At 35.9% G+C, this 27,199-nt stretch overlaps 1 protein-coding gene across 2 annotated transcripts in view; it reads left to right on the plus strand.

The window, feature by feature from the left end:
• LRRC7 (leucine rich repeat containing 7) overlaps positions 1–27,199 on the plus strand; it is a 508,378-nt gene that overhangs the window by 208,656 nt on the left and 272,523 nt on the right. For both annotated transcript variants that reach the window (XM_057529777.1, XM_057529769.1), the window contains exon 4: positions 9,829–9,946. In XM_057529777.1, coding sequence (XP_057385760.1) covers positions 9,829–9,946 — 118 coding nt within the window. The remainder of the gene's footprint in view (positions 1–9,828; positions 9,947–27,199) is intronic.

Genomic DNA, 27,199 nt, shown 5'->3' on the forward strand with positions numbered 1-27,199 from the left:
AAAATGCTAATCCAAATTATAATACTTTGCATTTACGTAGCCCTTCAGGGTTAGCAAAGTGCTATAACATATATTCAGATTTACTCTAATTTAGATTTTTGCTGTCAAAAGATAGTCATTGAATCCGAGTCTTCTCCCCTAACCCCCTCAGGACCATTATTATGGGCGGAAGACTCCCCCTGTCTCATTCACTTTCTCCTCCCAGATAGCCACCAGCCGTTGTCAGTCGTCACTATTGTCTCTCCCAAGCACAGATCTGATGGTACAGAGGGAACAATGCACTGAAGTAGAAATGGCTTTGTACCAGACAAAACTGAATTTGAATGCTTGTTCTGGCACTTCCTATGTATATGACCTTGTAAAAGTTAACCTCCTGAGTTTTCTCATCTGCGAAGTAGAAATAATAATACCTTCCTTACAACATTGTTGCAAGAAGTAGATCATATACTATAAAATCTAGGTTAGGGCCTTGCACCTATATAATAGGCACTTAAGAAATGGCACTATCTTTATTTGTCACTCCCCTGCCTAAGAATTTTCATGAAAGAACAACTATTTACTGAGAAAGTGCAACGTGTCAGGCGTTACATTATACACTGCAGATGCTGCAGAAACTAAAGAAGCTTACGGTCTAGTAATCCCAAAACAGGGACATCCAGGCTTCAATAGAGATAAATACAGAATGTTATGAAAGTACACAAATGGAGCATGTAAACCGGTCTTAAGCTGTGACCAGAAAGGTGAGAGGGCCTGAGCTTGGAAAAGAGGGTAGAGGGGAGGTGGGATAGGGCGAGGTGGAAAAAACTTCAGCTGGAGACCTGGCATTTACAAAGGTAAGGCAGAGCATGGTGGATACAGAAACTGGCAGCTGCTCAGTGTGTCTGGAGATGTGGTCATGCAGGATGGTAGGAGGGAAGATATGAGAAAAAGACAAGAGACAGGGGAATGACAAGATAAGACTCTGTAGAGGTAAAGGGCATTGAAAGCCATATTAAGAAACTTGGACTTTGTCCTGAAGAGAGGAGAGAGCCACTGAAAAAGTATAAGCAGGAGATGGACCTGATCACATTTGCTTTTTTAGAAGTCACATGGCATGACCTATCACAGAGGTCCTTAACCTGGTCCACAGAACCGTGCATGGGCTTCCGGTGATTTGCAGGCTTCTTGAAATTGGCTGCAAATGTGTGTGTGTGTGTGTGTGTGTGTGTGTGTGTGTTTCTGGAGAGAGTATCAGTAAGGTTGTCTCAAAAATGATTAAAAATCACCATCTGAACACCTCCTGTGGAATAAAGCCCTAACTCTTAAACCCTTTCACTTTCTGGCTAAAATCTGCATTTTCTATCCCCCTCCACAAAGCTTAGAGTCACTTTTAATTTTTTGCCATTCCTAACATACCTCTGGTCCTTTCCTCCTCTTACAGCTTTCTGAACTGCTCTGCACTTCCCAATCTACCCCTGCTTCCCCGCCCTACCTTCGGCTCACAGAACTTCTCCTCTCTCAAAGCCTAGATGGACTGTTTCTTCCTTCTCCAGGAATTCTCTATATTCCTTCCCCATTCTTCTCTGGCACAAACACAAATCAGAGTCTTAGATTTCTGGTGACCCAGCTGGAATGAGAGATAGACAAATAGACCAGTGGACTAGAAATAGAAAGTCCAAAGACTGACCCCTACTTATGTGGAAATCCAACAGAATTTGTCTTGCAAATCAGGGGAAAAATTAATGACCTATTTTTAAAATGGAACAACTGGTCATCTGTAAAGAGAAAAGAATGGATCCTTGCTTCACACCATTCTCAAAAATAAATTCCAAATGAGTCAAATCAAAGCATTAAAACTTTTAGGTAGGGAAAAAATAGGAGACCATCTGCACACATTCAAACTGAGAGATAAATTTGACTATTGTAAATGTCTTTTTATCAAAACTACCATAAAAAGAATGGAATGGTGAGCCATATATTGAGAGAACTGTCCAAAAATTCATATTCAGAATATGTGATGAATTCTTTCAAATGAATAAAACATGAAAAGGTGTTCAATTTTTTTAGTAATAGATAAAATGTGTTACCATTTTACATACCACAGACTGGAAAAATAGTCTGAAAATATCAAATTTTGGAAATAATATGAATAAATAATTCTTATCCCTGTTGGTGGGACTTTAAATTGTTACAGTCACATTGGGAAAAAAAAAAATCTATTACTTAGTAAATTTGCCTGCCTCCTCAGAGAAACATTTGTATATGTGCACTAGCAGATATGTATAAGAATATTCTTAGCAACGTTGCTCAAAAAAATGAAATAACCCAAAAGTCTGTGAACAGTAGACTACATGAGAAAATTGTGTTGTATGAAGCATAAAGTAGTAAAGGTGAATGAATAGATTATATGCATAAACATGGAATAATGTTAAAACACAGCATTGAATGAAAAAGTCAAGTCACAGAAGAAAGTATACCCTATTATTCCATTTATATAAAAATTAACAGACAAATCTAAACAATAACTATATTTAGGATTACTAAACTGTGGTAAAAAGCGAGAGAATGAGAAATTGGTTGTTTTTTGGTGGATCAGGTAGGTGACAAAGGGACATGATTGGGAGGAGAATAAAGTAGCTTTCTTAAACTGGATTGAGGACTATGGCTTTTTATTTTGTTATCATAATTTTTTAAAAAATACATATTATATACACTCTTGTGTATTTAGATTTCACAGTAAAAAAGTTAAAAAGACAAAAACTCTCATAAGATACATACAGTGACCTGGAAACGACGTGGTCCCTCTGTTTGAGGAGCTCCCAGTCTGGGGCTTGTTTCAGAATCTCTAGCTTTCCTACTTCATAGACCACTGTGAGTTTCAAGGAACTCTTCTTTATTGTTGCTTCCCTTCTACATTCTGTTAACATTTTTTCTGTCTTCTTAAGCTGCATGCTTAACTCATTCATTTTCACCTGATTATCTTTCCTAATGTAAGCATTTCAGGCTACAATTTACTGCCAATTACTCTAGCTATATCCTGCCATTTTAGACAGGTAATATTTTGTTATTATTTGCTAATATTTTGTTATTATTTGCTTCTATTTTGTAATTTCCAGTGTGATTTCTTCTCTGACCCAGGATTATTAAATTTAACTTTATATATATATCCAAATACAGAAGCTTTTAAAGCTATCTTTTGGTTAATAATTTATAACCATTGCATTATGGCCCAAGATTTTGGTCTTTTTATTACTAATTCTTTGAAGTTTGTTGAGCCTTCCTTTATGTCTATCTAGTACATGGCTAATCACAAGGTTTTCATATGTGCTTTTTAAAAAAGTACTCTGTAGTAGTTGGGTTTAATGTTCTATATGTGTCCACTAGGACAAGCTAGTGGCCATCAATTCCTCTGTACCTTTTCTTTTATTTTTATCTGTTTTAAATTAATTATTGAGAGATATGTGTTAAAATACCCTATTATGATAGTAGATTTGCAATATCTCCTTGTAGATATGTCAAATTTTTCTTTAACTATTTTAAAGCTATGATACTAGGTGCATAGAAGTTTAGAATTATATATTCCTGGTAAGCTGAAGTGTTTACTAACATAAAGTCACTATCTCTCTAGTAATGCATTTTGCTTTAAATCAGTATTGCTGCATAAGCTTTCTTTTGGTTAATTTTGCCAGTTTTATCATTCTTCCATCAAGTTTTGCGTGTATCACTGGTAATAGGATATAACTTGATTATGTTTAATTTTAGTCCACTCTGATAGTCTTTTTTATAATTGGAGAGATTATTCCATATTTATTAATGGCGCTATTGGTATATTTGTATTAATTTATCCCATTCTACTCTTCATTTTTATCTGTCTTGTTTCTTCGAAGTCTTTACTTATATGTATTAAAGATCTTTTTTTTCTCTATCTCATTCCATTTATTTTGTTTCTACCCACTAGGAAATCATACACCTTATTTATATTTCTTTAATTGTTACCCTAGAAATTTTAACATGCATATTTAACTTTAATCTAAAGTTAATTCGTGTCTTTACCCTCCTCCCAAACAATGCAAAAATCTAAGAATGTTTTTGTTTCCCTTTTTTCTGATACATAGATAGGCCTCTGTTGTTCAGAATTTTAGTTCTACATTGATTTTCCCCAGCTTTATTGAGATACTATTGACATGTAACATACATAAGTTTAAAGTGTACAATGTGATGATTAGATGCATGTATATATTGCAAAATGATTACCACAATAAGGTAGTAAGTTACCAATAGGGTACCACATCTCAATCCCTTCACATAATTACAGTTTGTGTGTGTATGCTGATAACATTTAAGATCTGCTTTCTTAAAAACTTTCAAGTATATAATACAGTGTTGATAATTATAGTCACTATGCTGTGCACTAGATTCCAAGATCTCATTTATCTTGTAGCTGGGAATTTGTGCCCTTTAACCAACATCATCCCATTTCTCCCACCCCCCAGCTTCTGACAATCACCATTCTACTCTCTATTTCTATGAGTTTGCTTTTTTAGATTCCACATATAAGTGAGATCATACAGTAAATACTTGTCTTTATCTGACTTATTTCACTTAGCATAATGCCTTCAAGGTCCATCCATTTTGTGATAAAAGACAGAATTTTTATCTTTTTTATGGATGAATAATATTTCATCGTATATACAGTTGACTCTTGAACAACATGGGAGTTAGGGGCGCAAACCCCCAGACAGCTGTAAATCTGTATATAGTCTTCCCTCGGTATCTGTGAGGGATTGGTTTCAGGACCTGCCACGGATACCAAAATCTGTGGATGCTCAAGTCCCGTAGTTGGCTCTCTAGATCCATGGTTCCACATCTGAGAATTCAACCATTCATGGATAGTGTAATGCATATATATACGTATCTATAGATCTCACATCTTTATCCATTCATCTATTGATGGACTGATAGGTTGTTTCCATGTCTTGTCTGCAGTGAACATGGGGGTGCAGATATGTCTTTGAGATAGTGTTTTTATTTCTTTTGGATATACATGCAGAAGTGGGATTACTGTATCATATGGTGGTTCTATTTTTAATATTTTGAGGAACCTCCATGCTGTTTTTCATGATGGCTGTGCCAGTTACATTCCTACCAGTAATGTACACAGGTTCCCTTTCCTCCACACCCTTGCCAACACTTGTTGTTTCTGGTCTTTTTGATGACAGCAGGTGTGAGTTCTTATCTCATTGTGATTTTGATTTGCATTTCCCTGATGACTGGTGAAGGCAAGCATCTTTTCATATACCTATTGGCCATCTGTATATCTTCTTTGGAAAAGTGTCTATTCAAATATTTTGCCCATTTTTTAATTAGATTTTTTTATTTTTACTATTGAGTTGCATGAGTTTCATGTGTATTTTGGATATTAACCCCTTTTCAGATAAATGGTTTGCAGGTATTTTCTCCCATTCCATAGGTTACCTTTTTATTTTTGCTGACTGCTTCTTTTGCTCTGCACAAACTTTTCAGTTTGATGTAGTCCTACTTGTTTATTTTTGCTTTTGTTGACTTTGCTTTTGGTATCATACACAAAAAATCTTTGCCAAAACCAGTGTCAAGGAGATTTTTTCCTATGTTTTCTTCTAGGAATTCTACAGTTTCAGGTCTTACATTTAAGCCTTTTATCCATTTTGAGTTATTTTTTTGTGAGTGGTATAAGATAGGTGTCCAATTTCATTTTCTGCTTGTGGTTATCCAGTTTTCCCAACACCATTTATTGAAGAGACTCTCCTTTTCCCACTGCATCTTTTTGGCTCTCTTGTCAAATATTTGTTGACCGTACATGAGTGGGTTTATTTCTGGGCTCTCAGTTCTGCTCCATTGATCTATATATCTATTTTTATGCCACTACCATACTGCTTTCTGTTTTGACCTACACTGACTTTTTAATCCCACAATTAGACATTTTGTTTTTGTTTTATTTGTTCTCTGTCTCTTTTTCTCCCTATCTTCTTTTTTCTTCCTCCCTCCTTCCCTCCCTCTTTTTTCTTTCTTCTTTCTTTCTTTCCTTCCTCCCTCCCTCCCTCTCTCCCTCCCTCCTTTCTTTCTTTCTTTCTTTTTCTTTCTTTCTTTCTTTCTTTCTTTCATTCTTTCTTCCTTCCTTCCTTCTTTCCTTCTTCTTTCTTTCTTTCTTTCTTTTTCTTTCTTTCTTTCTTTCTTCCTTCCGTCCTTCCTTTCTTTCTTTCTTGTTTCTTCCTTCATTCCTTCCTTTCTTCTTTCTTCTTTCTTTCTTTCTTTTCTTTCTTCCTTTCTTTCTTTCTTCTCGCTTCACTCAGAGACAAAATTGAGAAAGTCATGCATTCACCACTGACTCCTTTTGCAGGACCCAATTTGTCTTTTTAACTTCACTCACTGACGGTGTCACTCTTAGGAGAACCCAACTATGTATGGAGTGGTCTCTAAGCCAATCTCCAACCTCTGTTCAAATCCCAAGCAGTCTTTTATCCTTCCAGTTGCAAAACAAACAAAAAACCCTCAGTCTTCAGCCACCAGAGACCAAGAGATACCACCAGAGCAAAAGCTAAATACAGACCCACTTAACTCGGTGTATTAGCATTTTCTTGTTATTCTGGATTTGAGAAATTCCCATATTTTACAGCCATAGCTCACCTATGCATTAAAGGAGTGTGTGTGTGTGTGTGTGTGTGTGTGTGTGTGTGTATGATTTTGCTGTACTAAAAAATTTTTCTTTGAATATTTAGTCCACCATACTGCTGAAAATAGAAATTGATGGGTATCTTTTCACATCCTTACCCTCAGTGCTGAACATAGACCATACTATATAATAGGTATTCAATAAATATATTTTAAATGCATGTAGATGTTGTGGATGCAGAGATTTCACTCCATGATCCAAATATCCTCATGCTCTCAAGCAAATATTTGAAACTAGTTTGCGTTACACAGTCTTTGAATTTGGAGTATCTTTAGATGCTACAAATACAACATTATCCCTCTTTAGCCTTCATTTGGCTAATTTGTGCTGGCTCTTAGGTGATCCATTTTTTATTACCTCTTCCAGAAATACGTTCATGAGTCAACCTTGTCACCATCATCAACATAACTTAGGGCAGATATTCTACCACTGTGTTTTCATTATATCTGATATTTACCTTGGCATAGTCATTAAGAGTCTTACTTTAATTAGCTATTAAAGTTGCTGTTTTATACTATATTGAAGAATTACAGCTATTTCATGATCATTCTTTACATCATTTTCATTCAAAACTTGAATATTAAAAGAATCATTAAAATGCCTTCTTAATTTCTTTGCCACTTTATAGACATCATGACTCATATTCAAGAGTTCACTGCTTGTTTATTAAATTTAGATTCCACTGAGATTGTTTATCTATCTGAAACTTCCAAACCAGTGAAGTACCACTCTCAGCTGGCGCTTAGCACTCTCTTCATTTTCTCTTTACTTATCTAAGTATACTTTCAAAGATATTTATGCAACATACACTATGTAAAAGACACTGTGCTAGTCACTTTGATATATACAAAGGTGAAACATGTTGACACCAAGATGAATCAGACATGACTCCTGCCTTCAGAGACCTCATCATCTAGAAAAGTAAGAAATAGATTATTATACAGGTATATTTCTGTTTCTGTATTAACATATAAATATTAGTAATTGCTAACAGTTATCAAGCTCTTACTATGTGCCAAACACAGTTTTACACTTTTACAAGTAATTCATTTCATCAAATTCAAGGCCATTGATTATAAGAAACACCATTACCATTATTGTAGTACCACTAAGAAAAAAAAAACACTGCTTACAAATATAACAATGTTGATTGGAAGATGAATCCCAAACAGCAAAGATGTTAATACATGAAAAAGTGCAAGACTTAGAACTGATGACATATAGTAACTCATTTAATCCTCTCAACAATCCTTCAAGTTAGGCAATGTTATTGTCCCCATTTTATAGATGAGGAAATTGATAGAATTCAGAGATATTAGGTAATTTTCCCAAGATCACACAGCAAGTGAGTAGATAAGTGGGGATTAAATCTACATGAATCTGATTCCAAATGCCGTGCTCTTAGCCTCTCTCAAGATCTTAGGATCTTGGATTCTCTTATGTAATAGGGTGTTCAGGAGTGCCCAAATCTTTTGTTCCTAATGTGGCTTCATTTAAAATTGAAGAAGAATATAGGGACCTCTAGTAATTCTTGAGATAAACTGAGTATTTAGTTGAGATGAGGCTTGAATTTACAAAGCAAAAAACAGTTTTGAAAATAATTTGTCTGAATTTTACATAAAATGGTTATAATAATCAGACTAAAAAGTAGTTAATACATCTTACCAGTATCAGCCAAGAGGCAATTGATTTTTTTAATCTATGCATCTATAACTAACCACATTGCATGTAGTGCAGTGGTCCTAACAGAATGATAGAGACTGGACGAAAACTTAAATTAACTTTGGCCATGAGTGTAGGCATTTTTTTTTCTATTTTTAAAGGGAAAATTAGTAGTTAGTGGAAACTATCCATCAAAGTTCTCTTTTTTAGACCTCATAAAAAGAAGTAGCAACATTTCTATGGAGAATATTGAAATCCTAGTACTACATGAAGTATTGCAAATAATCTTTGTAAGGAGCCAAAAGCAAGTCAGCCAAAAGCAAGAAACTACGTATTTTATCTTAAGTAATAAACAGCACAATCTATTTTTTTAAAAGCTAATGAGTTAAGAAATAACAACCACATACTACATTGTTTTGCCTATAAATTATGAATTACATTTAAGAACAAGCAACAGTTAAATGTACTGTGGGCCAATTGCATAGTCATGGATACCAGAGACTTCATCTGTGGAAATTCAGCAAAACACAATTAGAAATGTCAAACAGAAAAGATCTCATTAAGATAATTCTTCCAGAAATGAATCAAAAATTCTGTCCCAGCTGTTCAAGTCTTGAGTAGTCAAGTGAGATGGACATAGCTAAAAAATCTAACCATATTGTTTCCAGAAATGTGATACTGGAAACAACTACATAAAAATAACCAGATCACTAGAGTGTTTGTTAAAAATGAAGATTTTGATCTTTATCCCAGACCCACCATATCAGTACTTCTTTGGGTAAAGCCCAAGGACCCACATTTTAACCAAGCATCTTCACCCACCAATGATTAAAACCATGCTGGATTTGAGAACCATTGCATTAACACTTGACTCTTCCCCATCTAGTACTTTTGGATTGGTGGCAGAAGTGAACCAACCACTAGTGGTTATTTTTCACCAAGTATCAGAGATTAATTATTTCATTTGGTAGATATTTATGAAGCAGTGTGGGGACACACAAAAGAAATGTGAGCTCGTGTATTCAACTGTATTGCAGTTCTTGCATGTCAGATAAACAACTGTTCAACATGATTAAATGGAAGTAATTTGTGGTTGTGGAGAAAGAGGATTGAGGTAATCCTGATAGCTGTGAGAATAAAAAGGAAGGGGCTACTCCAGAAGTTATTTCAAAGAAAAAAATAAATCAATTGGTTCAGTGGCAAATTGAACACTAATGTTAAACAGAAGGGGAAAAGTAGAATACCTTGGGTGGTAAATGTGGGTAGCAGAGAGTTGGGAGATACTAACATGGTGATGGAATGTGAAAAAACTCTGAAGAGAATCCAGAAGATGGGTGTGGAAGAAGGTGAGCCTTTTGGGGTTGGGCCCTTTTACTATCACACTTGTAAAGATGGTGAATTGAATTTTGTTACTAAGTTTATATATGAATGGATTTAACCAAATTGAGATCTAACGAATTATTATTTTCTTTTTACAGCAATTGTTCAACTGTCAAGCTCTAAGAAAACTAAGTATTCCTGACAATGACCTTTCAAATCTGCCAACCACTATTGCTAGTTTAGTTAACCTTAAAGAACTCGACATCAGTAAAAATGGTAAGATTCTCATTTCATTTCTAAATAGCTTGATTTTTTAACTGAAAATATGTTTTAATGTTTTCTCTTAGCAAATGATATACACTTTTTCTTTGATTTTGTTGCAACTCTAACTTAATTTTTGTTGAAAAGCTAAATCCTGAATTATAAATCGAAGACAGAAAACTTCTCTCCCCTCTTACTAATGTCCCTGACTCACTCAGGCCTTATTTCCCTCTGCATTCAGATATGTGATTTAATCTTTTCTAGACTATTTTACTGACTTTACACTGGGTAAAATTTTTTCCAACATGTCTCAAGTATCACCTGCTCAATGAGGTCTACCCGTTAACCCTTCTTGGAATTGAATTCCCAGTTTCCTTTACTCTGCTCCATTTTTTCCCATAGCACTGACCATCTTCTCAATATATATGATTTACTGATTATTTATGGTCTTGTCTATCTTCTCCTGCCCCAAAATGCAAACTCCATTATGTGGCAGGAGGGATTTTACTCTGTTTTGGTCACTGATGTATCTCAAACGTTTAGAGCAATGCCTGGTGAATAATAAGTGTTCAGTAGTACTTGTTATATTTTTGGCCAAACTTGTTATGTCTGGTGATTTTGTTGATATTCATATTGATGATCTTTTCTTCTAAATGTTTGTGGGAGTCTCCTGCGTCCTAATATGTTCATTAAATCCTCATTTCCTTCCATACAAACTTGGCTTTCTGTTTTATTACAATAAAGCAAGGATCAGTCAAAAAGAGTTATGTCTAGGCACTATGAGGATATAAAACATGACCCCTTCATCATTAAGCTAGTCGGTTAAACTTTGTGTGTGTATGTATGTATTGCTTTGGTAACTTCAGTCAATATGCTTGGTGCCAAAGGAACAGGCATCAACAAAACTGATCCCTGCCCTTATGGAACTTACATTCTAGTACATGTGTTAGACATTAAACAAATAAGTATGGATGATTAAATAAACAATTGAGTGTGAAGATACATTGGAGGTGAAGGATATGCATACTAGTAGGACATAATCCAGTCAGTGTAGTTAAGTTACCCTAAGAAATGATAACCAAGCCCAGACAGGACAAATAAGAGTTGTTATTCAATGGGTATAAAGTTTCATTTGTGCTGGATGAATAAATTCTAGAAATCTGCCATCCAACCAACATAGTGCCCATAGTTAACAATACAATATTGTGCACTTCAAAATAACTGGTCTTATTATGCACTAGAAGCATACCCTATGTCCCTTCCCTGTTTTATTTTCTTAATAGTCTTTATGAGAAACTGACATACTATATTTTTAACTTGTTTATGTATTGTCTAGATTCCCCTAAAATTAAAATTCAGTGATATTCTAATTTTTTATTGTTGTCTTGGTCAATGATACATCTCTGCTGCCTAAAACAGTGTGTGACACATTGTAAGAGTTCAATAAAATTTATTGAATGAATTCACGAATGAATGGTCCTTCTGGAACATCAAACATTTGTTGAAATGTACCAGTTTAAATGGCTAGTGATTTCTTCAATTCAAGTCTATGATAGTCATAGAAAAGTTTACAGTATCACTGGGGAAAGAAGACTAACACCTACAAATAATCAATGAATATCAGAGTTCAAGTAATGTATATGGCTTGAGGAATTCCATGAAGCACAGTAGCATCTGAATAAAGGAGAGCATTTCATTTGAAGGAAACAGATAGAGTGCATGGGACTTCCTTGGCAGTCCAATTGTTAAGACTCTGCGCTTCCACTGCAGGGGGCATGGGTTCGATCCCTGGTCAGGAAACTGAGATCCCGCATGCTGTGTGTTGCGGCCAAAAATAAATAAATAAATAAAATTTTCAAATAGAGTGCAAATGAGGGACACACACATCTTTCTATACCAACTTGATTTATCACTTAGAGGGTTTTCAGGAAGCCAATCCTAAAAGGACCATTTGCCGATTTAGAGAGAGAACAGCAACTAGATTTAGGCCCATTGAAAGATGACATAAAGGCCTACATTTATTCTTTTAAAAATAGATTTACAGGTCACATATTATTATGAATTGATAGTTCTATACTTTAATAACAAATAATGCTATTTATATACATTCACACATCAAATTCTATTTTCAAATTACAATTTCTGAGAAATGTCATATGGCCAAATATAACACATCCCTTGGCCTTCATGCAGGTTTGGCTGGCTAGTTCATGTAAACAGAAAATCTATCTTGTTCTTAAAGAGAATCAGAAGAAAATTCATCACCAAATATAAACACAAAACTCCTAAGAAATATGACATTTTTATGAGCATTATAATCATCTCCTAGCGGTCCTCTTGCATCAAGAAATTTGTGTTGTCAATATGTAAACTGCAAGTTATACTCCTACTTAGAAGTAAGTCTGTGAGCATCATTAGAAGTCCTAGTAAGTAGTATTTAGGGACTTTTAGACTTTTAGCTATGCTTATGATTGCTGTACTGTGGAAAAAGACAGAGCAAAGCATGGCAAATCATTCTGCAAGGTTAGTATAGTACAAAAGGTTTGATGAGCATGATGACATATCAGCCATTGCTAGAAGTGACACAAACAGTAAAAGATTTCAAAACATCAGTCCTTTCACAAAATCATACCTAAAAAGCTGTCACTGAATTCTGTGGCAGAGACCTAGACAGTTATTTAAGGAGCATAATACATCCTTTGGGAATCTGTCAAGTGAAGAAAGAGCAGATTGCAGAAAGTAAATGCAGTGTCAGCATCACAGTTTGACAAGGCTAGAATAGCCCCAGTGGAAAAGAGTCAAGTCATGAGAGAATATAATCAGTATTGGGATTTAGGGACAGAAAATGAATGTTTATTTGGAGGCAGGGACTCATGCAATTGCTAGTCAATCTAGGTAAACACTTGCCTGACTTGTGTTGGAATTTGATGAGTGACCCTTTATGAAATTAATTCAATTGGAGGCTGAAGTTAAATCTGATCTTGGTTGTGCCTGTGCCTCCAATCTTTACTTGTCATGTCTAATTCTTCCACTTATCCTAATTCACCATTCCTCCTTCCATAATTTAAAAATACTACTTTATATTAAAACCTTTAGATAAGTGAACTATTGTGGGCAGAAAGGTATCTAGAAATTTTTTGTGAATAGCTTTCACTACCTCTCTAATCACAATGCCAACGAACCCATCTCCCTTCCATTTCATCCCCAGGTAATGCCAAGCTATCATTCTCAAATGCATCAGGCTGGTTACTGTGACACAAGAAATGATACTATTTTCTCTGCCCAAAATATTTCTTCCTCCCACTGTTGTCCCTCATCAACCAGAGTCCTCTTCACCTTTAAAAAGACATCTCTGATGTTATGTATTCTGGGAAACTTTCCTGACATCCTATACACAAAGAGAATTAATTGCTTCTTCCTCTGTATATCTTTATACTTCCGTCTCATTTTGTAATTTATTTTTTTTAATATTTCAAAAGGTAAATTTTATTTTATTGATATTTTCAAATTTTTTGGCTGTTTAAAAGACACAATTTTTTATTATTGAAATATAATTGATACAATATTATGTTAGTTTAAGGTGTACTACATAGTGATTTGACATTTGCATACATTATGAAATGATCACCAAGATGTCTAGGAACAATCTGTCCCCATACAAAGTTATTAGAGTATTTTTTATTTATTTATTTATTTATTTATTTTTGCCTGTGTTGGGTCTTCGTTTCTGTGAGGGCTTTCTCTAGTTGCGGCAAGCAGGGGCCACTCTTCATCGCGGTGCGCGGGCCTCTCACTATCGTGGCCTCTCTTGTTGCCGAGCATAGGCTCCTGACACACAGGCTCAGTAGTTGTGGCTCACGGGCTTAGTTGCTCCGCGGCATGTGGGATCTTCCCAGACCAGGGCTCGAACCCGTGTCCCCTGCATTAGCAGGCAGATTCTCAACCACTGTGCCACCAGGGAAGCCCCTATTAGAGTATTATTGATCATATTCCTTATGCTGTATATTACAACCTCGTGGCTTATTTATTTTATAACTATAGGTTTTTACCTCTTATTCCCCTTCACCTATTTCTCCCAGTCCCCATGCCCTCCCCTCTGGCAATCACCCATTTTTTTCTCTGTATCTATGAGGTCGTTTTCATTTTGCTTTGTTTTCTAGATTCTAAACGTGAGATCATGCGGTGTTTGTCTTTCTCTATTTCACTTAGCATACTACCCTCTTGATCTATTCATTTTGTTGCAGTTTCAGAGTTTTTTAAGGCTGAGTAATACTCCACTGTATATGTATGACACATCTTTATCTAATCATCTGTGGATGGACATTTCAGTTGCTTCCATATCTTTGGTATTGTACATAATGCTGCAATGAACATTGGGGTGCATATATCTTTTTGTATTAGTGTGTTTGTTTTCTTTGGAAAAATACCCAGAAGTGAAATAGCTGGATCATTTCGCAATTCTATTTTTAATTTTTTTTTTTAAATTTTACTGGAGTATAATTGATTTACAATGTTGTATTAGTTTCAAGTATACTGTAATTTAATTTCTATATATCCCTATGTATTTGACAAGATTGTAAAACCTTTGAAGTCAGAGACTATCTTATTCATTTCTCTATTTGGAGCTACTAACACAATACCTATACATGGCAGGTGCTCAGTAAATGTCTGGTAGGTAAATAAACATTATACTTTAGCATTCTTTTAAAATATATAATATATTTTTATATTATATTACATTAGGGACCCTGCATAGTATAGGGTCCCCACCTCTTATACTGGGATCTGTTAAATGTTGTAACTGAGTGCTGGAAAAGACAGAAATGATGCTGCAATAAGTGATGAGTAACCACTAAAATCAGCTCCAACCTTCAATATAGAAATAAATTTAATATTCTTGTTCTTGGGAGAATGACTACTTCATGTCAAGTTTTGACCTTTCCCTTGAGCTTTAGACTAGTATAGCCAACTGCAGGCTGGACATAGCTATAATATGTTCCATAAACACCTCCAAACATAACGTATTTAAAATGAAGCTCATCATCCACCCCAGTCTGGTTTTCCTCCATTATATCCAGTTTTCTGTTAATGTTACTATTATCCACACAGATATTCAATGCAAAAATCCATTCTTTCCTCTGACTCCCATATGCATTAAGTCACCAAATTCTACCAATTTTACCTCCTAAATGTATGTCTAGTCTGTTTCTTTCTTACCATTCCCATTGTTACCGTGTTAATTTAGTGTCTTGTCTGTTTCCAAGACTGGTTAACATAGCCTTCTAATTGGTCTCCCCCTCCCGTTATCTCCACCACCATTCCCAAACCTATCCTCCACAAAGTAGCTTCAGCACTTTCTAAATTGTAAATATGTCTAGGTGGCTCTCCTACTTAAGACACTTCAGTTGATCTAGGCTAGAGCATAGGCTCCCTAACACAGCATTAAAAGTTCCCACAATTGACCACCTACACTTCCATTCCATCTGCGCATCTCAAAGATGATTTGTACTTTTTAACTTTATGGTCTAGATATTGAAGAGCTGCCTCAAATGTTTAATGCTATTGCAATAACTCTGTGACTCTATTTATATAATTTCCTCTGCCTAAATCACCTTTCACACCTCTTTTCACCTGGTGCAAACTTACTTATCATTCAAAACTCAATTTAGTATTGAAAACACTTGACACTTAGTTATATTAAAATATTTAGGTAGGGACTTCCCTGGTGGTGCAGTGGTTAAGAATCCACCTTCCAGTGCAGGGGACATGGGTTCAATCCCTGGTCCAGGAAGATCCCACATGCCACGGAGCAACTAAACCTGTGCGCCACAACTACTAAGCCTGCTCTCTAGATCCCGTGAGCCACAATTACTGAGCCCACCTGCTGCAACTACTGAAGCCCACGCACCTAGACCTGTGCCCACAAGAGAAGCCACTGCAATGAGAAGCCCACGCACAGCAAGGAAGAGTAGCCCCCGCTTGCTGCAACTAGAGAAAGCCAATGTGCAGCAACGAAGACCCAACACAGGCAAAAAAAAAAAACTACGTAGCTTTAATTTTTTAACAGTAAACATTTTAAGCATGAAGAAAATAATATGAGACAGTAGTGTGCCCACCATGTAAATTAAAGTGATGGCATTTATTATAGATATAACACTCTAGCTTTTCTTTAATGAAACTTGTAAATTCTCATCTCCATCCCTTTTTCCTTCCTCTGAGTTAGTGTGTTTAAAATTTCAATGAAGTGCTAATACATTGTGTGTGTTATTCTGCAAGTTTTCATTCTACATTATGTTTCTAAAATTTGTCCTTAATGATCAATGTGAATATAATTGCACCAGCATAGAACCAAAGTTCCCACTGCTCCATATCCTTGCTAATACCTGGAGTTATTCGATATTTTAAATGTTGGCCAGTCAGATGGATATATAAGGATAGCTCAATATTTTAATTTATATTTCATTAATCACCAGTGAAGTTGGCATTTATTCATTTCTTTTTATTAGCAAGTGTAGAGTATCTTTCTCTGCAAATTGACTTTTTTGGTCCATTTTTACTTTGGATTGTTTGTTAGGTTCTTGGTGATTTGAAAGATTTATATACTGTGAACACTAATCCCTTATTGGTTAAATAGGTTACAAATATCACCTCCCAGTTTGTGGTTTGTCTTTTCGCTTTGCTCGGGATGCCATTTGTTGTAGAGAAGTTGCCAATTTTAATATACTAAAATTTATCACTCTTCTCTTTTGGGCTGTATTTTTACAGCTTATTTAAGAAATTCTTTCATATGCTAATATCATAAAGATGTTTGTCTACATTTTCTTCCAAAGCTATTAGTTTTCTTTTCACATTTAGGCCTTTAATTCATTTGCAACTTATCTTTTGTGCTATATATTATCAAAATTTATTTTTTCCATATGAATAGATGATTAATTGTTCCATCAACATTTATTAGTCTCTTGTTTTCTCACTAATTTATGAATATACCTATTTTACATATAAAAGACATTTTCCAAACTCTTTGTCTTGCTCCATCAGCTTACTTGCCTATTCTTGTACCAATATCACGTTGTTCTAAGCATTATAACTTCATATTAAGTTTTAATATTTGATAATACAAGTCTTCTTTCTTTTTAAAATGTGTCTCGCTGTTCTTGGTACTCAGTTCTTTATATAAATTTTAGGTTAACTTGTTGAAGTTCACAAACAATCTATTAGAATTTTTTTAATTGTCTTCAACTTAAAGATTAATTTGGGATGAATTGATATCTTTGTGATAGTAAGTATTGTAATCCGTGAACATGGTACTTACCTCTAATTAGATCTTATTTTGTGTCTTTCAATAAAGTTGTGATTTCTTTCAAGAAAGAGCTGCACACATTTCATTAGAGTTATCTCTGAGTAGTTTAAGTGTCTAGTTTTATAAATTGTATTCCTTCTATTTTTATTTATTTATTTATTTATTCCGGCCATGCTGCAGGGTATGTGGGATCTTAGTTCTCTGACCAGAGATCGAACCCGTGTCCCCTGCAGTGGAAGCGCGGAGTCCTAACCACTGGACCGCCATGGAATTCGTGTATTCCTTTTAGAAATTTTAAGTAAATTTTAGTTGATCCTATATAGAAACATTGCTAATTTTGATATTTTGATCTTACAATCAGCCATGGTGCTGAAATGTAAGTTCTAATATATAACCAGTAGATTCTTTTGAATTATTGTGTATAAAATCATATCATCTGCATGTGACAATTTTCTTTTCTTTCCCATCCTTATACCTTTATATCTTCTTTTTTTCCGAATTTTATTTATTTTTATACAGCAAGTTCTTATATACATATTAGTGTATACATGTCAATCCCAATCTCCCAATTCATCCCACCATCACCCCCATCCCACTTACCCCCTTGGTGTCCATACTTTTGTTCTCTACATCTGTGTTTCTATTTCTGCCCTGCAAACCGGTTCATCTGTACCATTTTTCTAGATTCCACATATATGCGTTAATATACGATATTTGTTTTTCTCTTTCTGACTTACTTCACTCTGTATGACAGTCTCTAGGTCCATCCACATCCCTTTATATCTTCTTGATCACTTTTTTATACGTTATAATTTCCTGGGAAATAATCTATTCCATCATCCAGATGTTCAATTTTATTGTAAAACATTGTCAATAGACTTCTTTTACGTGTTTTATAAATCTCTACCATATCCATGGCTGTTTCTTTCTTTGTATTCTTAACGTTTTTTAATTGTTCCATCTATCTTGTATGTTTTTATCTCCCATATGGCCAGAGGTTTTTCTACTTTACTAATCTTTCAAATAATACTTTTTTGACTTATTTGTCTCAATACTGGTTGGTTGGCTGGCTTTTTTAAATAATTAATTTCTATTTTTCTACCTTATACTGCAGCTTTTTTATTATGCCCCTCCTACTTTCTTACAGTTTACTCAGTTGTTTTTAGTATTCCAATAAACTTGCAGCTTTTTTAGTTATCATACTATTTTTATTGAAATATGTTGCAGACTACATAGTCTGGATGATTTCTCTTTATTCATTGACTTTCACATTGTGGCCTAGGATATGGTCAATTTTTAAAATATTCTTGGTTGCTTGTGATAAAAATACATATTCTCAGATTACTGAGTACAGACTAGGGATCATCTAATAATATTCTTTATTCTTCACTACATTATAGGCTTTTCTAGGACAAATACTGTATCTTAGTGATTTCTATATGCTTGAACATTGAAAGCAGATTTCAACCTCTTGTGTTCAATAAAGATTCTAGTCTTTCTTTTTAAAAATAAGTACATTAACCTTTATCTTTCTTGAGAGAGAGAGAGAGAGAGAGAGAGAGATAAATAAATATTCATGCTGCGTGTAAATCATCCTTCCTCTCTAAGGAAAATTCCCAAAAATTACATACAGCAATCCATGGGTAAATCACTGGCTTTCCATGCCAATGGATCTTTTATCCTTTCTTCCTCAGATCTTAATCCAACAGTAAAACTATAATCTTATGTCCATCAGAGATAACTGCATTTTATGATAGTGTGGTATCTGAATAAATAGTCTATTCCTGTTTGCAGAGCTGATACATGGTCATATGGAGTAAATTGTTTTGTATGATAAAGCAAGATAATGAATGATAAGGTTTAATTGGGCAGTGATTCAGTTTTAAGTCTGATTGTTGATTTGTCATAGCTTCAGAGAGACTATGACACTCTAATTTAAGGACTTCAATGAAAATGAATTAATGTGAAAATGCTTCCTAATTCTGCAGCAATTAAGTGATTTTTCTCTCATCCTCTAAAACTTATTTCTATACAAGAATGAATTTGAACAGCATCATAGTGGGCCAAATCACTGTTGTTAGTTATAATGAAAGGCGATCAGAGTTGAAGGTATTATTATGTGTTTTACTGACTTGCCAATTATTCCACCCATTCCCCAAATGCATACAAAACACTGAAGACAAATAATATCTTCAGCTTTCAGTGAAGAGGGGGAGTTTCTCTCAAACACACTAGAGAAAGAAGATATGAGTAACCAGTTAAATGATGAAAATCTTTAAAATTTTGAGCATATTCAGAAAAGAATAGAGACTCTAGTAGTGTATATATAAATTCTTAAGGAAGTCTATTTTGGGATGCCTTATGTGGGTTGGGGAGAAATTATTACCCTGCAGTTGTTTTCAATTAGCAATAAATATGCTCTTTGATGTTTGGCAAATCATTAGGCCATTTGTTTAGAGTAAAGCTTATTATTTTGTCCTATTAAATACCTCACTTTCAACGCTCTTAATGTGCTATTTATCTGAAAATCACTAGCACTTCCCTCACTGTAAGACTACTTTCCTTTCTACAGAGTCTACTTCTGCCCAAGATTATAGTGTTAAAATAGAGGATTGATTCCTCTATTTCCATAGAGGAATATGATGGCAACAAAAACCAAGTCTGTTCTCCTGCCACCTTCTTAGCTAGATGCCAGGATTTTTAACTCTTTCTAATGTCTTCATGAGGAAATAAAACCAACACATAATTTTTATGTGTGTTGCCAGCACTTACTCCATGGGGGATAGAGCTTCCAATCTGGTAATATATTTAAATATAAGGGAGAAAGGAACTGCTCCCCCCCACCTCATCCTTCTGACGTCTGTGTTGGGCTCTGTCACCTAGAGTCAACAGAGTCTTTCCTGAGCTGATTGATTAACCTGTCTTCGTGTGCCCCAGTAATTCCTAGAACTTGTAAAATAACAGAATTGAACTGGCAATGAAGCATTGTGAGTCCTCTCTCTACTAGGCCATACTCCCTCGCAGCTTCAGGATAAACTCCTGAAAAGAGCTGCTGCACCTTGCACTGTTTCTAGACTCACAACAGCCACTCTCAAAGTGCAGGCATAGTAAGTGCTCAGTAAAGCAGTTGACTGATAATGACTGAAAAAAAAATCATTAGCCAAAAATGAGGTAAGATTATTAAATAGGTCCATTTAATATAGTAGTGACTCAATATATTTGTTGTTGAAGCGGAGGGAAGGTGGGGAGGGCAGGTGTCATTTTAACTCCTTTTGACTAAGTCTTATTCATTCCTCTATAAAAGAACTTGTTGGTCAAGGTCATAAAGATTTCTCAAAATTTTCTCTAGACATGTCCTAAAGGCAGAATCATTTGCATGATTGCCTCAAAGTATTGATTACTTCACCTGCATTTGGCTTTTCTCTTTATAATGCCACTAAAATAGGCAGAGTCTTACAGGAGACCTTTAACTCTTCTTGCTTGGGTTCCTCCTGAGTTCTTGGCTCCCTTCACTTGAAGGGTTGGAGGTAAAGCAAATCATTCCAGTCTGTTTGTTCTTTTCTCTCTCTCTCTCTCTCTCTCTCTGTGTCTTTAATATATGACTGGCCTGTACATTTTCTCCCAAATTTACTAACCTAATTGCTGGATGCTTTTGCTTTCTCCCATATAATAGATTGTGTCTCTGAAATCTAACTCTAATCAGTACTTCCTACATAATAGAGTATTGCCTCATTTACCAAATATCCTTGGGGAATGTGGTTTTATACACAAAATAATTTTCCAAAAAAAATTACAGTTTATCTTTTACACCTCAAATTTTAAAATTTTATTTGAATCATTCTGAATGGAAATTATTCCAAAAATGTTTCATATCACATTATTTTCTTTCAATGAGTATAATGAATGCAATTGAACATTTCCAGGTTGACTTGAGTTCATTATGGTTTGTGTTATTAAATTTTTTTAGTATGTGTAGATGCTTGCCTCTACACAAAATAAGAATGGTAGACTTTAAGAGTTCTGGTGTTAACTTTGTAGTTTTTCCCATCACCTCCTTTATTATCAGACCATGAGTTATCAAGTCTTCATATCGACATTCTGCCTATTTTGAGTAGCCCCCTCTTCTTATTTGTTCCTTCTAATAGCTATTGGTTGAACTATATATAAAGAGGACATAGATTTGGAACTAAGCTTATAACACTTGTCAGTATAATAAATTCAGAAATAAAGAACATTATGACCTGAGCAAAGTTCCAGAAAGTTGATAGTATTATCTGAAATTTGACCAAAGGTAATCATAGAACAAATACAGTTTACAGTGCCCCTATAAGAATGCCACATGGTCAATCTTGAGTATGCATTAAACTCAGAGTTCTAGAAAGATGGGGCTGTTTGTATTTGACCTGGAGAGTATGTATGGAACAAATCCAATATATTGTGCTCTATTATGAATGTTGCATTGTCAATTTTGAGTAGCTAAAATTTATACCCCCAAATAGTTTAAATCCTGGATTTGATGGAGGCAACTTAATAAACATATAACGTGATAGTGTTTGGAATAAGCTTGGCCTGGTTTCAAAACGTCCAAGCCTCGGTTTCTTCATTAGTTTAAATAGCATTAATAAATCATCTTATAAAATTGTTGTGAAGATGAACTAAAGCAAAGTGCTTATAATGTTTCCTCAATAAATTCCATTCTTTCTGCTCCTAAAACTAATCCAATTTACTAGATATCCGAAAACCTGCCTGCTTTCTCAAAATTGAAAAAAATATATAAAAATTAGTATCACATTTAAAATATCAGATGAAAATATTAAAGTGTTATCAATATATATCCCTCCTTTTTTATACAAACTATAAAATAAAGGTTTTAATCGTTTTTCAGCCTATGGCACTTACATCATAGGGTAGACCATTTGGGCTGATGATACCTCTGAAATTCAGAGAATTCAGAGAAGCATTTCAAAATGCACTATCTATAACTATTATCATGTGTACAGGTTTATATAAAATTTTTAAAGTAATAAACATAAACTTTAATGCATTTGAGAGAACACTAAATCATTTAAAATTTGGTATTTGTAGGAAGTCCTTATATTATTTTTGTATGAAAAGAGAGTTACCTGTTTAATCTTAGAAAAGGTGATTTGAATCTAAAGCATCTGTACTTAAGATCGTGTGTTTCTTTCCATGTTTGTAGTGTTTTATTTCATTGCTTCAGGATATTGACGCAAAAATATACTTAGATCCAATTTAATAGACACTTGCTCAGTTTCTGTTGTTTTCCTAGGTCTGATCTAGGTACTGTCAGGAATATCAAGAAATTGAATGTCAACTGACTCCATCCTCCTATCTTTCCAGAACACTCCCTCTTATACCACTCCAACCCTCCTTTGACCCCATCAGAACTACCAATCTATTAGTACCACCACCTTTTCATGAATTCTCTCAACCTTGATGTTTGCTCTGCCCTTTTTGCATGGCTTGAATTTTGTGGTCAGTCATCAAATGACCCCCTTGATACCTTTGCTTCTCTTTTATATATCTACATATGCTAGTAAAATTACAACCCTGACTGAATCCAGCTCTCTACCTATGGCTGAAAAGATCTGGAAGAAAACAGTCACACTGATTGATATGACTTTAAGTTCATGATTGCAGTTCTGAAGTGGAGCCTTAATGCTTCCCAACAATCATGTTGTACTTCCTTTGTCTATTGATGCTCGTTCTCTTCTGGTGACTATTTCACATGTTCTCTTCTGTCTTCAAACTCCCACATCTCCTGTCCCATGTTCATGGTTATTTGTCCTACTCCACTGAGAAAATCAAAACTCTCGAAGGATAATTTCCAGACTGTCACCATCCTATCAATTCATCTACCAGCATCTGCACCCATATTCTCTCATTTCTGGCAAATTAGTATAGGTAAACTACTCCTGTTTCTCTCTAAAGCCAGTCTTTCCACTGGATAACCATTCCCTCTTGCCGACCCATGGATATCACTGTAGAAATTATCCTCAGTCTCTACCATATCATCAAGATTTTCCTCTCTACTTGTTTATTCTAATCAGTATACACACATGCTATTATTTCTTCTGTTCTAAAGAAAATTTCTTGGATTTTCTTCCCTTAATAGTCCCTCACCCCCTTGCAGCAAAAGCTCTAGATGGAGTTGTCTATATCCTCTATCTACAATTCTTTCCTCTCATCCTCTCTTAAACCCACCCCAGTCTTTAAGCCCTCTACTCCAAAACAATTCCAGATGAGGTCATACAGATCTCCTCATTACTAAATCCAAAGGCAATATTTGGTCATCATCTTACTTGACCTAGCAACATCATTTGAAACAGTTGAACGCTTCTTCCTACTTTACACATTTTCTTCATTTGATTTCTAGGATTCAATACTCTTATTTTTCCTCCCATCTCACTGATTGCTCTTTTTCAGTCTCTTATGTTGATTCTTCCTCTTCTCCCCAACCTCATTTTGGAGTATTTCATGGTTCAGCCCCTTGTCCTTTTTTCTTCATTATCTACATTTACATCACTGGTGCTCACATTTTGTCTTATGGTTTAAATACTGTCTAAATCAGTGGTTCCCAACCTTTTTGGCACCAGGGACCGGTTTTGTGGAAGACAGTTTTTCCACAAACCGGGGTGGGGGTGGGGATGGTTTCAGGATGATTCAAGCACATTACACTTATTGTGCACTTTATTTCTATTATTATTACATTGTAATATATAATGAAATAATTATACAACTCACCAGAATGCAGAATCAGTGGGAGCCCTGAGCTTGTTTTCCTGAAACTAGATGGTCCCATCTGCGGGTGATGGGAGACAGTGACACCCGAAATGTGTTGCTATGTCCAATCTACTCCGTAATCTCGTTTTGGTTGCTGTCACTGCAGAAAACCTTGCTTCACAAAGATAGGATGTTGGAAATTGAAGCAGGCTTTTCAGTACTTTTATGGCAATCTCAGGTTATTCTGCCTTGACTTTAATCCAGAACCTATGGAGATCTGAAGTTGTCTCAAACATACTTTTAAGGCCACTATCATTTATGATCTCAAGCAGTTGATCCTCTTCTAGCACAGAGAAAGTCGATTCACCTGGCTTATGCACAAATGGGTCATGGATCCATTCCTTCCCAGTTCGGAGGTCTTTTGTGGTTGGGAAGTAATGCTTAAACTCTTTTGAAAGCTGAGATAAGTGATCATGCACCAGCTGGGAGAAAGAAGGCCCTGGCTCCGTCTCTTTCAAAATCTCTGCTAATGTTTGAAACATGTCAAAATTCCCAATGTTCACTCATCGCCCCCATAATTCCAGTTTGGCTTTGAATGCAACCACATTATCTGCCAACTTGAACACACTTGTCGTTCTCCCCTGAAGTGACAGATTGAGTTCATTGAGCAGGTTGAATATGTCACACAAGTAAGCAAGATTTGCGACCCCTTCTGTGTCACTGAAATGTGCTGCTAGTGGTGACTGTTTTTCTAAAAGAAATCTCTGGAGTGGCTCTCATAACACAAAAACTCTGACCAGTGATCTGCCTTTAGAAAGCCATCTCACTTCTGTGTATAAGAGAAGACGTGTGTGCTCTGCGTCCATCTCCTCACAGAGCTGCATGAACAGACGTGAGTTAAGGGCATGTACTTTAATGTGGTTGATAATTTTAATCACATCCTGCAAAACGTCTTTAAGTTCAGGTGACATTTTTTCGGATAGCCAGCATTTCTCTATGGATGACACAGTGTGTAGACTCACATTCAGAAGCGACCTCTTTGACCCGAGTAATGAAACCAGAAAGCCGTCCAGTCATGGCAACCTCTCTGTCTGTGCATATACCAGCACAGAATGACCAATTCAGTTTTCCTGACATGTAATCATTCAAAGACTTGAATAGTTTTGCAGCTGTGGTGTTGGTTGGCAACAAAAGTGTACATAACATATCCTCATGCTCATCCACCTGAAAAATACATGGCACAAAAACAAGCATTGTTGCCTTGTCATCAACATCGGTAGACTTGTCAACCTGGATGACGTACCACGGTGACTCATTAATCCTCTCTAACAATTGTGCCTCAATATCCTCTGCTATTTCATCAATTCGTCTAGTTATGGTGCTAGACGATAGAGAAACACGTGCCACCTTTTGAACTGCAGCCTCTCCTAAAAGTTCATGAAAAATGTCCTTAACAGCAGGCAGGATCAACTCTTCACCGATAGTGAAGGGCTTCTTAGCTTTAGCAACGTGGTTAGCCACTAAGAATGATGCTCTCAGTGCAGACACATTTGATGAAGTGGTGGCCTTCAATAATTGCTTCCGTTCTTCGTGTTCATGTTTTTCCTCTTTTGAAAAACTCCAAAGGTTTGTCTTTTAATGAAGGGTGCTTGGTCTCCATGTGGCGAAGCACTTTTGAAGGTTTCATGGCTTCGTTGGGTAGCCAGTCACCACATACTATACAACACGGGTTTGGAGAATGTGAATCAGCTGTTGCAATGAACCCGTAATTTAAGTAGGACTCTTGGTATTTTCTTTTAAATGCAGCTTTCCTTTTGTTGGCAGTCTTAGAGTCTTCTGCTATCTCATCTTTGGGTCTTTCCCCCTTTTCAAAGAAGCTCTCCAGCATTGTTTGTTTTTTACTCATTTTGGCTAGGGTTAGCCTGTGGGCTTACCATAACTGTGACTGAGACAAGTGTGCAGTGCTGAAAGAGGCGTGGATGGAAGTGGTAAATAAAATAATGGGCGAGCCACACATGGACTAAAATAAATGTCGGATTCTGACTTAAAGCCTGTCACCAGATGCAGCCGTACAACTGAGGTACATCAACTCACTTGCCACTATAAAGCCTGCCATCAGATGCAGCTTGTCACTTGCCACTCATTGATAGGGTTTTGATATGTCTCCAAGCAAATGATTTATTACGGTCTCTGTGCAGTCAAACCTCTCTGCTAATGATAATCTGTATTTGCAGCCACTCCCCAGCGCTAGCATCACGGCCTCAGCTCCACCTCAGATCATCAGGCATTAGATCCTCATAAGGAACACGCAACCTAGATCCCTCGCATGCACAGTTCACAGTAGGGTTCATGCTCCTATGAGAATCTAATGCCATGGCTGATCTGACAGGAGGTGGAGCTCAGGCAGTAATGCAAGTGATGGGGAGTGGCTGTAAATACAGATGAAGCTTCACTCCCTTGCCCACTGCTCACCTCCTGCTGTGCGGCCCAGTTCCTAACAGGCCACAGACCATACTGGTCTATGGCCTGGGGGTTGGGGATCCCTGATCTAAATGATAATGAATCCTACATCTTGAAATCTACAGTCTAGACCTCTCTCCTAAACCCATCTGACATCTTCTCTTAGAAATCTTACAGACATCTCAAATTACACATGTCCAAAAGTGAACTATTTATCTTCTTTCCAAAACCTATTTCACATATTGTTTTTCCCATCTAAGTTCAAGATAACTCCTTTATTCAAGTTGCTTAGGACAAAGAACCTGGAGTTGTCCTTGATTTCCTTTTTTCTTTCATACTCTTCATCCAATCCATCATGCTATTCTATTGGTCTTATGTTCAAAATTCATCCAGATTTCACTCACTTCCTTCTCCCTCCATTGCTCCCACCCTGATGCAAGCCACCATCAATTCTCCTTATGGTTTATTACAATAACACCTAATTGACCTCCCTTTCAGAAAGACCACTCTACTCAGGAGCCAGAGTGATCCTCTCGAATTATAAATCAGACTGTATCACACATCCTTCAATGTCTATTTCATTCAGAGTAAAAACCATTCTTGTAATGGCCTGAGAGCCCCTACATGAGTCGACACCCCCGTCTCCCCATCATACACCCCTTATTACTTCTCTAACCTAATTCTTTGCTACTCTTCTCTTCCTCACTGTGTTCCAGTCACGCTGGCCTCCTTGCTATTCCTAGAATACACCAGGAATAATTAAT

The sequence above is a fragment of the Balaenoptera acutorostrata genome, chromosome 1 (genome assembly GCF_949987535.1).
Source record: "Balaenoptera acutorostrata chromosome 1, mBalAcu1.1, whole genome shotgun sequence".
Taxonomy (NCBI): domain Eukaryota; kingdom Metazoa; phylum Chordata; class Mammalia; order Artiodactyla; family Balaenopteridae; genus Balaenoptera; species Balaenoptera acutorostrata.